The 12,978-nt window shown below is 33.2% G+C and overlaps 1 protein-coding gene across 1 annotated transcript in view; it reads right to left on the bottom strand.

Moving 5' to 3' along the window:
• The window catches only part of LOC107703895 (RNA-binding motif, single-stranded-interacting protein 3-like), a 39,350-nt gene that overhangs the window by 19,726 nt on the left and 6,646 nt on the right, over nucleotides 1–12,978 (bottom strand). Inside the window, exons 2-4 of the mRNA XM_016506732.1 lie at nucleotides 9,837–9,991; nucleotides 6,980–7,038; nucleotides 1,070–1,161 (exon numbers count right to left, since the gene is read on the bottom strand). Coding sequence (XP_016362218.1) covers nucleotides 1,070–1,161; nucleotides 6,980–7,038; nucleotides 9,837–9,991 — 306 coding nt within the window. The remainder of the gene's footprint in view (nucleotides 1–1,069; nucleotides 1,162–6,979; nucleotides 7,039–9,836; nucleotides 9,992–12,978) is intronic.

The following is a 12,978-nucleotide window of genomic DNA, read 5'->3' as shown; positions in this document are numbered from 1 at the left end:
TCTATTTATTTATCTATTATTAATTCATTTATTTTTATTATTACTATTTATTTATTTTTAATTTTTATATACATATTTTTTTATTCATTTATTTTTTTTTTAAGTCTACCAGGGTTGGGATGGGTTCTAAATTTGCACAGTTGCTGTTTGTTTTATATTACTATTCCCAGAAGAAAATTCAATAAACAGTTAAAAAAATATATTAATAAAAACTAAAATAGTATCTCAATGACACTAAAACAGCAGGGTAAACAAGCAGCTTTTATCCAGGGACACTGCATTCATGTTATACTTTATAATATCAGTTCATGCAAACCCATGAACCTGACGCTGCTGTATGAAAAATATGTTTTCAAACACATCAAATGTCTGTGTGTGAATGTGCAGGAAAAAAAGTGCATTGACATTTAACTAAAGCTCAAGCGCCTCTTTCGCTGATGGTTTAAAAGTTCATGGAAAGGTCCAGGAAATGTAAAAACTTTTTGAAAAAATTATTTAAAAAATGAAATATGTTACTCAGCAAGGATGCATTAAAATGATCAAAAGTGACAGTAAATACATTTATAATGTTACTAAATCTTTCTATTTCAAATAAATGCAGACTTTCTATTCATCAGAGAATCCTGAAAAATAAAACGTATCAGTTTCCACAGAAATATTGTGCAGCACAACTGTTTTCAACATTGATAATAATCAGAAATGTTTCTTGAGCAGCAAATCAGCATATTAGAATGATTTCTGAAGATCATGTGACACTGAAGACTGGAGTAATGATGCTGAAAATACAGCTTCGAACACAGAAATAAATTATATTTTAACAGATATTCACATTGAAAACAGTTATTTGAAATTGTAATATTTCATTATTTTTACTGCATTTTTAAACAAATAAATGCAGCCTTGGTGAGCAGAAGAGACTTCTTCATGTATCTCTTACATAATGAAAGACATTCACTTGCTCTGAAGGAGAAGACTCATCAGTGACTCAAACTTGAAATATTCTGAACTCGATCGGGTCATACGCAGTTTAAACAGCTGTGAGGATGATGAAGGGATGAAGATGTCTTACCTTTGCCATCTGCGCCTGCACACCGGTGGCCTTCAGAGACGAAACGGCCTTCTGCGCTGCTGCTGGACAGTCAAAGTCCACGAAACCATAACCTACAGACACGGCACAACATTCATGTGGCGTCACATCACCAGCGTTATCAGGCCTAGTCCACTTATTTAACCAAGAACAAAAACAAACATTTGAAAAGCGACCAATCACAGTTCATTGGGTGAATCTGATAAAAAAAAAAAAAAATGCATTCACCAAAGTCACAAAACATTCTTAACTGCTATCAAATAATACAATATAATCTTAAAAAAACATTTACACAAATATCAAAGTAGTATAACATCCAACTTGTTTTAAATCCACAAAGTTAAGATGATTTTTTGGGATGTTTCATACATTAAGCATTAAAACGAAACACTAACTACAAATGTGCAGCAATGTGCACAAATCATTGCTATAAACATTGATCGGTTATGATTATGCATGACAAGTTTTTGCCGTATTCAACATTTTGTAACATTTTCGACAGGCTCTTTAGAAATAACTCGTTTATAATGCACAGCAAAAAAGCATGACGTCAAAAGCTAAACCACGTCACAACTAAAACTTAGTGCGATTTTATTATGATTATTACTGCAATCTGCACAGACTTCGAGGTGATTTTCATTGATCTGATCAGCAAATCTTCAAAAACAGACGACGCCAAAACCTGTCCTTTTTTGTCCTGAAGAAAAAAATATCCAAGTATTTGAGAACTTTTATGAATTTTTTGAAAAAATGTATTGAGGAACATTTTTTGAATTAACTAATTGCATACTTGCATACATTTCCAGAAACTAATTCCCAACTTTTGATAAAGCCAGGTTCAGACTTTGTTTGTTTTTGTTGACATACTAGAGTTAAAGTTTTTTACTGAGGGGATTTTGTATTTCTCTTTTTATCACTCCATAAATCAGAAAATACTGTCAACAACCAGAGAAAAATACATTTTCACCATGTTTTTAGGAATAAAAGGTTGTTTAAAATCAAGCAAATGATATATAAACAAAACCCTACAGTAAAAACCTTCAGAATATAGATAGGAGGAATACAACTAAGTTTTGGTGTAAGTGCTGCTGAAGTGGAGAAACAAACTAATTTTGAGCAAAGTTTTAAAAGATATATATTGTATTTGAAATCTATAGATGCAAATAGATAAAGTGCAATAATAAAATCAGTGTGAATTATATATGAACAAATCTCTAGGTAGGAATAAAACTAAGTTTTGGTGTAAGTGTGTGCTGCTGAATGGAGAAAAAAACAAAACAAAATAAAACGTTTGAAGATGAAAATTGACATTTAAATCTATAAACGCAAATAGATCCAAAACCACACATAAATGTATATTTTGGATGTTTTCTTTCATCTAGTCTGAAACAGCATGTCATGAAAAGCCAAATAGACTAAAACCTAAAAAAACTGACTACACTCTTAAAGGGGTCATCAGATGCCCATTTTCCTCAAGTTGATATGATTCTTTAGGGTCTTAATGAAAAGACTGTAACATAGTTTGGTTAAAAGTTCTCAATGGTAGTGTATAACTACACCTTTTTTACCCTGTCAAAAACAGCTCTTTTCAGATCAAGCCGTTTTTGTCATTTTCCTTTAAATGTTAATGAGCTCTGCTGGCCCCGCCCCTCTCTTCCGAGCTGCTCTCTGAGGGACTGTTTACTTTAGCAGCATTCATCGTGAAACTTGCTAATTAGCACATTATTAGGAAAGGCGATTTGCAAAGATTCATTACAAAACATTATACTCACTTCTTCTGTAGATGAGGCTGGATCACGAATGATTCGCGCGAACATAAACGTATTTATGTAGATCGGGGGCGCATTCCCTTCAGAAACATACGTAATCCACTGCGTCTTCAGCCAACACACATTTCAGTTCAAACTACTTGTAAAAGTGCATGTCACATCCTATGACCCCTTTAAAAATAAAGATGCCATAGAAGAACCATTTTTGGTTCCCCAAAGAACCTTTTAGTGAACAGTTCCTAAAAGAAGCTTTTTGAAGAACATTTTAAAAATCTAAAGAACCTTTTTTGACTATAAAGAAACTTTTCTGCATTTGAAAGGTTCCATGAATGTTCAAGGTTCTTCATAGAACCATTGATGCTAATAAAGAACCTTTATTTTTAAGAGTGTGCACTAAGAAATTATCACAAGCATCGAAATATTACTAAAAAAAAAAACGTAAAAACTATTGTGTCTGTGGACATGAATAATTATGCTCGCATCAATCAACCTTTCGGTAGTATTATTTATTTTTCTGTTGCTTTTGATGCTTTGATTTTGTTGTCACATTTTGTAACATATGTTTTGTGTTAAGATGTTTAAAGCGCTCCCTATTTTATAGGAATGAATTAATTAATTAGCAAGTCTTTTTAAAACGTTTTCAGAAAATATTTTGCTTACCTTTACTTTCTAATTTTTCATGTTGAAAAGCACTCAAATTAGAACATTCCGTTGCCATGGAGCCCAAGGGCTGTGTTCAAATTTCCATTCACATAGTCCTCTCATGATATACTCTCACTCTTGCTGTTATGGATATGTTGATAATTAAAACCATGAGAAACATGATAGACACAGTTTCCATCTGAATCGCTGAAGGCCAATTCAAACAAATTTCAACATTTTAAAGGGGTCATCGGATGCCCATTTTCAACAAGTTGATATGATTCTTTAGGGTCTTAATGAAAAGTCTATAACATTGGTTAAAATGTCTCAATGGTAGTGTAAAAACACCTTTTTTACCCTGTCAAAAACAGCTCTTTTCAGAGCATGCAGATTTGTAGCATGTTCCTTTAAATGTTAATGAGCTCTGCTGGCCCCGCCCCTCTCTTCAGAGCCGCTCTCAGAGAGACTGTTTACTTTAGCCGCATGCATCGTGAAACTTGCTAATTAGCACATTATTAGGAAAGGCGATTTGCAAAGATTCATTACAAAACATTATACTCACTTCTTCTGTAGATGAGGCTGGATCACGAATGATTCGCGCGAACATAAACGTATTTATGTAGATCGGGGGCGCATTCCCTTCAGAAACATACGTAATCCACTGCGTCTTCAGCGCTCAGATGTCGGGAGTAAATGACGACTGCTATGTTCATTATTACATCCAACAACAGAACACCTCAATCGCTTGTTAAGAGTCATTCTTGTCTACATCTGCTCCGGCGGTGAAACAATGGCGGACTGATGACAGTCACTCAGGGCGGAGCTAAGGTAAGACACCAGTCCAGTCTGTGCTGAAACGCTACTGTCAATCAAACTATCGTGGGAGGGGCCTGTCTTTGCGACGTCACACAGACAGGCATCTGAGATCGGCTCGATTTGAGAAAGGGGAAAACATTTAACCAGATCAAAAAACAACCACTGGGTGGATTTTTATCATTATAGGGTGGTTGTGTACACACACTGCCAACACACATTTCAGTTCAAACTACTTGTAAAAGTGCATGTCACATCCTATGACCCCTTTAAAAATAAAGATGCCATAGAAGAACCATTTTTGGTTCCCCAAAGAACCTTTTAGTGAACAGTTCCTAAAAGAAGCTTTTTGAAGAACATTTTAAAAATCTAAAGAACCTTTTTTGACTATAAAGAAACTTTTCTGCATTTGAAAGGTTCCATGGATGTTCAAGGTTCTTCGTAGAATCATTGATGCCAATAAAGAACCTTTATTTTTAAGAGTGTAGTGCATGAAAAATAATGGTTTTGCCTGTTGTATCTATAAGATGATTTTGGAGAATCCGGCTCCTGATCCATGAGCGGATCATGTCTAAATGCAGTCAATCTTTCAGGAAGACCGGCCAAGACCCATCAGAATCCATTCCACTGCACTTTTCGAAGATAGGAAAAGAAAATTAGATAAACTAAATGTGTTTTTCACTATCACACCACCAGCGTTCGAGAAACACCTGAAGGCCCTCAGGAATAATCTTGCATTAAACCCTTGGTCTCCATGGCAACAACCCTTTGACTTCACTTTCCTCTTTAGCCTTCCCCATTTGTCCTGACCTCATCCGTCAGCGCGCGAGCCGAGAGGAAACCCACAAACCTGATTAATGAGTTATGAGATATTTATGAGCGACCGCTCTTACCCACAATCCCTCACTCACCTTTTATTTTCCGTCACACCTTCATTCTCAGGGCTGTATCAGCAGATAAGGGTCACACCGGTGTTAATTAACATTTCATGGCAGATTAAATGAGTACACACACACGCACACACACACACACACACACTCATGTCTGGTTTGCTACTTTCTGCATTTTTAGATTTTCAAAAAACTTTATTCTATGTGATTTATTAGCTTGTTTACCCGTGGGGACCTCAATTTAGGTCCCCATCGTGACACGAGTCCCCATGAGTCTGTGTGTATTCAGGTTTAAGTCCCCACCAGAATAGAAAAACAGGTACAACACACACACACGCACGCACGCACGCACACACACACACACACACGCACACGCACACACTTTGGATTAAAACCCGTCAGCGGCAGCGCGTTATCCAGGAGAGATGAAGGTTTAATTAGAGAGAAAATAGGTTAGACGACCCTCTTCAGTTCAAATCACGGACACACTAGGAAAAAAAAATCATACAAGCGGAAAGTTTTAAGAGTGAAACATTTGAGCAGAAGAGTTGTAGAAGGGCTAGTTAATGAAACAGGAATGTGTAACTCGGGTTAGTTGGAACTGTGATGCATGTCACGCATATTATCAGCATGCATACTAGTTCTACAGTATGCAGTATGTATAATGTGCACAATATGCTAATTTTCTGTATGCACAGACAAAATTTGCCAAAATGTGCAGAATAAAATTAGAGCACACTGTATACTGTATTTATCAATGCAATGCACTACAAGGTTATATTCAACATTTCTTTATTGCCAAAAATGCAGATTTTTTCACACAGTACAGAATAAAAGTGTATTTATTTGCTCCACAATAAATAAGAGTCACTTGCTTAATTAAAAAGTGCATGTATCGACATCTACAGTTTGCAATTTAAATGTTTATCATACTATACTGCATGCTATTTTATAATAAAGTTGAAAATAAAACCTACTAAAGTTTATTAGAGTATGTTGTACATGATCTTTTATACTTCAAAATCCCATGTTTAATGCAGTGTGCTGCTTGCCGTTTCTTTATAATTATTTGTGAAATTGACTAGCAATTTCTGAGTGAAGATTGTTTCCAAAACACTTATAATGAAGGTTTCACAAACTCTGATGATAAAAAGCAAAAAAATAAATAATAATAATACATTAAAGATGATATATTCAGGAGTAATGAACCAGTACACTTAAATTTTGTTTGTTCTAAATTTAGTTATTTGTCATTTTTATTTTACTTTACTTTACTAAATGAAAATGAGAAATTTTGCCCTGGCAAGTAGCTGAAATAAAAAAGTAAAAAAAAAAAAATATTTTGTGTTGTTATTAAATTAATTATATTTTATATTCAGTTAAATTATATTTTATTTACAACTTTTTAAAGGATTTAATTAACTATAATAACCCTGATTCACACAGGACATATTCAAGCAAGAACACAACATCATAAAATCTCAAAATGCACGCTGCGAGATGCTGAAGAAACCGATAAAACATCCCTTCAATAACAAAAGTGACAGATGATCAATCATAAACATCTACACATAAGTGAGACCTACAGACGATGATGAACATCTCTCACAGCATGTGTTTTACAGACTTCAGCTCTTCAGTCACTGTCTCTGAAGCTCAAACACTAAATATATTCAAACTAAAACGAGCAGAAAACATCTAGATAAAGCTCATTCCTAGTTCAATTGCCACATAAGTGGTTTATCATTATATAATAAAACCATAAAACAGGTGTTTACCTTTGCACTGGTTTGTGTTCTTGTCCAGGATGGCCTTAGTAGACACAATTTTCCCATAGCTGTGAGGACAGAAATGATAAACATAACCAGCATTAAACATAATTTAACATAACCAGCATTAAAAAACATCATGAGTTTTTTTATACAGTTTACACATGTGCATATACAGTTTATACTTGAGATTTTGTTTGTATATTATTTTTGTGTGGTGGCAGTTCTCATTCGTGTTATTTTAGTATATCTGTTATATTATAGTTTTTGTTAACATTTCATTTTTAGCTATATTTTCTGTTTATTACTTTAATTTTAGTTTTAGCCATTTTTATTAAATAAATTTTATCATTAATATAGTATATTATTATTTTTTTTAAATATGCCTATATAGGTTTATTCATTTATATATTTATTCATTTTAATTTATTTAGTTTTACAGTAGTTATTTCAGTATTAACTATAAATGAAAATGAGAACCATTGCCATGGCAACTAGATGGATTAAACTTTTTTTTTTTTTTTCCAAGAACATTTTTTAATGGTTTTAATTTTAGTTAACTATAATAACCTTAGTTCTTACAGGTATCTCATGTAGGGTTAGTATTTCCATCTTTATTTGCACATTTATAGGATTTTATTTCTCCCCTGAAATAATTTGTCGATCGAGGTTTCTTGCACCAGAACAGTCCGAAGTTATTTATTTAGTACAACTGCAGCAGCTGTTTCTGCTTCTGTACCATTAAATCATGCATGAAAGCATGAAATCAAAACTGACCCTATTTATTTTATTAATGCATGTTACAGGTTTTATTATGAATGATTAATGTGATTGACTTTTTATACTTTTTTGACAATTTTAAATCCAAATATCTTGTTCTTCACGAAATACAATCGTGTTCAATTCGATCTATTTCATTATTTCACAATCCAGTCACAATCGTTACCTAAAACTAAAATTATTGAAAGCATTTTTCTTAATTGAAATAAAAACTGAAGTTAAAGGAAAATAGTAGATAAAAATAACACTAATAGTAAAAGTTAAAATTAAAAAAGTAAAGTGAATTAAGTAAAAAATTAACCAAGTTAAAAGTAACATTGAATAAAAACAAACAACAACCTTTTGTTGTTTACAAAAACACCTACAAAAAAAAAAATACTGAAAAGAAAAATGAAAATCATAAAAGTTGCCTTGGCAACTAACTGAAATATGCTGAAGCACTAAAATAAATCAAAACTAAACCCAAAGCAAAACTAAAACTGAAAAAAAAAAAAAAAATAAATACAAAAACATTTACCTAAACAATAATATAAACAATACTAAAATAATAATAATAATGACAAAAGTACATAAAATAACTAAAATAAAAAAAAATACAATATTTAAATTAAAGTATAAAAGGAAAAGCTAATTCGAAATATTGTTAAAATTATAATAGTGAATATCACAATGTTCTGTCATGATAACACAAAAAGCATACCCATCAACATCATTCTATAGGAAAAATATTTCCAAATGACTGGGTTTGTTGTGTGTGAACATGCCTTTAAGCTCCAAACACACAGCCTGTCCTCACGGGGTGTGTGTGTGCCATAAGCACATCTCATTACAGACATACTGTTTGTGTCCGCTGGGAAACCGTGTGTGTGTGTGTTGTTCTGTGGGGACAGTGAGGCAGGCGTATCTGAGTATCATCACTCTTGGTCTCATTAAAAGTTGAAGAGTTAACTTTACCTACACAAACATAACATACAGAACTTCCTGTTTCTATGATCTAAAAATAGCGAAGCATGACATCAGAGCCTATGAAACCGCTGAACCATAATAAAACTGCCCAGCAGACTGCAGCATGTGTGTTAGTGAAGCGCTCAGCATTACTGAACACATCCATGTTTGAAATCATGCTTGATGACACACTGGAAACGGCATTGTGGGATACAGTACACAGTGTGCTCTGGTTGTATATTATATGGAAGCCTATGTCTGCCACAGAATTTTTCACTCAGAATCGTGAGACACAATTTTGAATCTAGAGCTATAAAATAAAAAAATGTGAGAAAAAATGGAGAATCTGTGAGACGTAAACTCAGAACTGCAAGAAAACAGTCAGAATTGCGAGAAAAGTCAGAATGGCAAGATATAAACAGAGAATTGAGAGAAAAAAGTCAGAATTGTGAGATGCAAACTCAGAATTACGAGAAAAATTTCAGAATTACGAGAAAAGTTGGAATTGTGAGATGTAAACTCAGACTTAATTATAAGAAAAAAAGTCAGAATTGCAAGAAAAAATTCAGAATTGTGAGATGTAAACTCAGAATTACAAGAAAATGTTCTGAATTACGAGAAAAGTCAGAATTGCAAGATGTAAACTCAGACTTAATTATGAGAAAAAAAATATTTTTTAATCCATTGCGGAGAAAAACAATTCTAAAATGTAAACTCATAATTATAAGAAAAAAAATCAGAATTGCAAGAAAAAATTCAGAATTGTGAGATGTAAACTCAGAATTACAAGAACATTTTCTGAATTACGAGAAAAGTCAGAATAGCGAGATATAAACTGGGGATTCAGAGAAAAAAAGTCAGAATTGTGAGACCAACTCAGAATTACAAGAACATTTTCAGAATTATGAGAAATGTCAGAATTGCAAGAAAAAAGTATTTTTTGTTTATTCCATTGCGGAGAAAACAATTCTAAAATGTAAACTCAGCATTGCAAGGAAAAAAAATCAGAATTGTAAAATGTGAACTCATAAAATGGGCTTCCATAGTATACTGCACATTTTGGCAATGCAGGGGGGCTTTCCGTTGACCTTCAGAGTGTGAAAGTGTGTGTGTGTGTGTGTGTGTGTGTGTACACACTCACGGTTGGCAGAGTTGGATGAGGTCCTGGTCTGTGGTTCCAGGAGGAAGTCCTCGTATGTACAGGTTGGTTTTGCTGAGCTGCTCCACTGCACTCTGACTACAGCTGCTGCTTCCTGGACTGGGCGGGGCCATCTGATGAGGGGGCGGGGCATATGGCTGTTAGACAGAGAGGGGCGTGGTTAACCTGAATGTTCTGAAGAATGTAAGTGTCTGTGACTTAAAGCGGCGCTGCGCAGACTGATCAGTGTATGACATTAAAATTAAAATAAATAAAAACATAAAAATAAAACAGCTTCAGTTCACATTTAATACTAATTTATATTCATTTACCTTTACATTTAGTCATTTAGCAGGCTTTTACGACTATTTGTCCAAAGCTATTCATCTTACTTTGTGCAACAGAGGGTTATTATTGATAACTCAAATAAATACTGTTAAAAAACACTTTTGATAAAGTAAATCTGATAAAGAAAACCATATTCATGGAAAATTTTAAATATTATATAGAACTAAAATATATAGAACTATTGCCTTGGTAAATAACTGAAATACATTAAGTTAAGGCACTAAAATTAAGCGATAAACGATCTAAAATTAAGAAATAAGTGGAAATAAATAAACTTACACTGAACTAAAAATTAAATAAAAATAAATTATTCAATTTATATATAAAAAAACAACCTAATATAAAACGACAACATCTAAAAAAATGACACACACACACACACACACATATACACACACATATATATATATATATATACACTGCCGTTCAAAAGTGTTGCGCTGCTTCAGTATATTAAAATAGAAACTGTTATTTTAAATTGCAAAAATATTTCACAAAATAACAGGTTTTTTTCTGTATTTTTGATCAAATAAATACAGCCTCGATGAGCATTAGAAACTTCAGTAAAAATATTAAAAATCTTTCTGATCCCAAACTTTTGAACGGTAGTGTATATATGAAACATTTCTCATTTTCATTTAGTTTAACTTAATGTACTAAAATAAACTAAAAATGCAATAAATGAATAGAAACCATAGAAATATTTTTAAAGAAACAATAATAAAAATGTCAAAAAACACAAAAGAATTACTAAAACTTTAAACAATAGACCTACATTCTCAATGATACTAAAACAACTGATATATAATCCTAAAATAGCACTGGTGCAGCAGGGCTGTGGGCTACAGAGTGACAATAATTTGCATGTTAAACTGTGAAGCGTGTTTCTGGATCAGACAGCAGCAGTATGAGTTAAGACTGAAAGAAGACTTCTTTACTCTATTCCTGTCTCTGTCTCTCTCCCACGATCCTTTGCTCTCTCTAGACCGCCATCTGTCTGTGTGCAGGAATGTGAACATCCCACCCCTGTGATTAGCTTTGTTTTAAAGGTCAGGAGTTTTACACAATGAGGCAGAAAGGATCAAACCGCACACTTTACTCTCCACATGCTGCTGAGGGATGAAGACAGAGGATAAATGTCCTTCTGTGAGACGCTCATGTGTCTCAGTCAGGAGTGAAGCTCAGACACTATCAAGAACGAGCAGCAGTAATGCCACAGTCTTCTGATCTGCTCCACAAGCGTATGCTGACCGTCTGATTACATGCAAATCAGATAACAGCGCAAACATGGAGAGAAAAATGTGCTAAATGCAACCTGCACATATGCACAGAAATGCAGCCAGATAATGACTGAAGGACAGCGTGCGGTACAGTTTTCACTGGATTCATGCTTCTTAGACGTAGCATAAAAATAGATAAATAAACAAGTAAATTAATAACAAAACAGTGAATTGTTATTATTAATATTTTCAATGAATTTAAGAAGAAAAATCAAAAAGTTAAATAAATAAAATAAAAAATGTATTTATCATGTATTTATGTATTTATTTACACTGGAATTCAAAGATTCTTGCACAAAGTTTAATAAAAAGAAAAAAACACTTTTTCATTTTTATTTCTTAAAATGTACACTGTATTAAAGGTTTTTAGAAAAAAAAAGGAAAACAATTATTATTATTTTTTAACTGGATTCAAGACAGGGTTATTATAGTTAACTAGAACTAAAACCATAAAAAAACTATTTTATTTCAGCTAGTTAGCAAGGCAAATTCTCTTCATTTAGTTTAACTTGATGTTCTAAAATTAAACTAATGATAAAACAATATAGACATTTGAGAACAAAATCTAACAATAAAAAAAAATCTAATTCAAAATATTGAAAGCTATAGTATATAATAACTTGATACTAAAATAACACTGATTTAAGGTCCTTAGAAAAAAAGTCTCAAAGGAAGTATCCACACACACACACACACACACACACACACACACACACACACTACAGTATTTGTGTTGTCATGTTTAAACTCCATCAGTCGTGTTACTTTCTCACCTAAAGCTCAGCATTAAACCCCAGCTCAGGATTAAATCCTGTTCAATATTAAGGTTCATCCACCTAGTCCTACCTCTGAAACGAGTTACACAACGCCACAAATATAATACTAAACATTTCATTCATAATTCATGTCACAGATGCAGAACACAGAGCTAAAGACACATCAAACCTGAATTATTAAAGCTGCATCAGCACCTGATAAAGATCAGAACATGAACATCTGCTGCTGTGAAGACGCTTCAGTGTCATTTCTGCTTCTGATGGTGTGCTTGTGTTTCCAGAGACTGAAATAAAGCCATATTCAAAGCTCACAAACCAGTCGAATACAGTCAGAAACTCACAACTCAAAAAAAAAAAATGGAATTAACAAAGAAATTCAATGGAATTTGAGAAAACGATGGATTTCACAGGGCCCTACAATCCTGAGAAAAAAGTCCAAATTGTTAAATAAGTGATAATTAACTCTTTTTTTTTAAATTCTGTGACAGAAACGAAAAAAAAAACTGAATTGAGAGTTTATATCTCCCGTCCTCAAATGTCCCCAAAGGGAGATTTCATCAGATTTAGCTCATTTTGTCTACAAACTACAGCTAAACACACAGTGAATGCATATGAGAGGAAGACGACACTCATTCAGCATTATCAGTTATGATCAACTCTGAGAGGTCTTTGACTGAATCTATACATGTTGACACATTCATTTGAGCTCTGAGCTCATCTCACACTCACACACACACACAC

Source organism: Sinocyclocheilus anshuiensis, unplaced genomic scaffold (assembly GCF_001515605.1).
Source record: "Sinocyclocheilus anshuiensis isolate Anshui unplaced genomic scaffold, SAMN03320099.WGS_v1.1 scaffold61, whole genome shotgun sequence".
Taxonomy (NCBI): domain Eukaryota; kingdom Metazoa; phylum Chordata; class Actinopteri; order Cypriniformes; family Cyprinidae; genus Sinocyclocheilus; species Sinocyclocheilus anshuiensis.
This window is presented reverse-complemented; position numbering and strand designations above follow the sequence as displayed.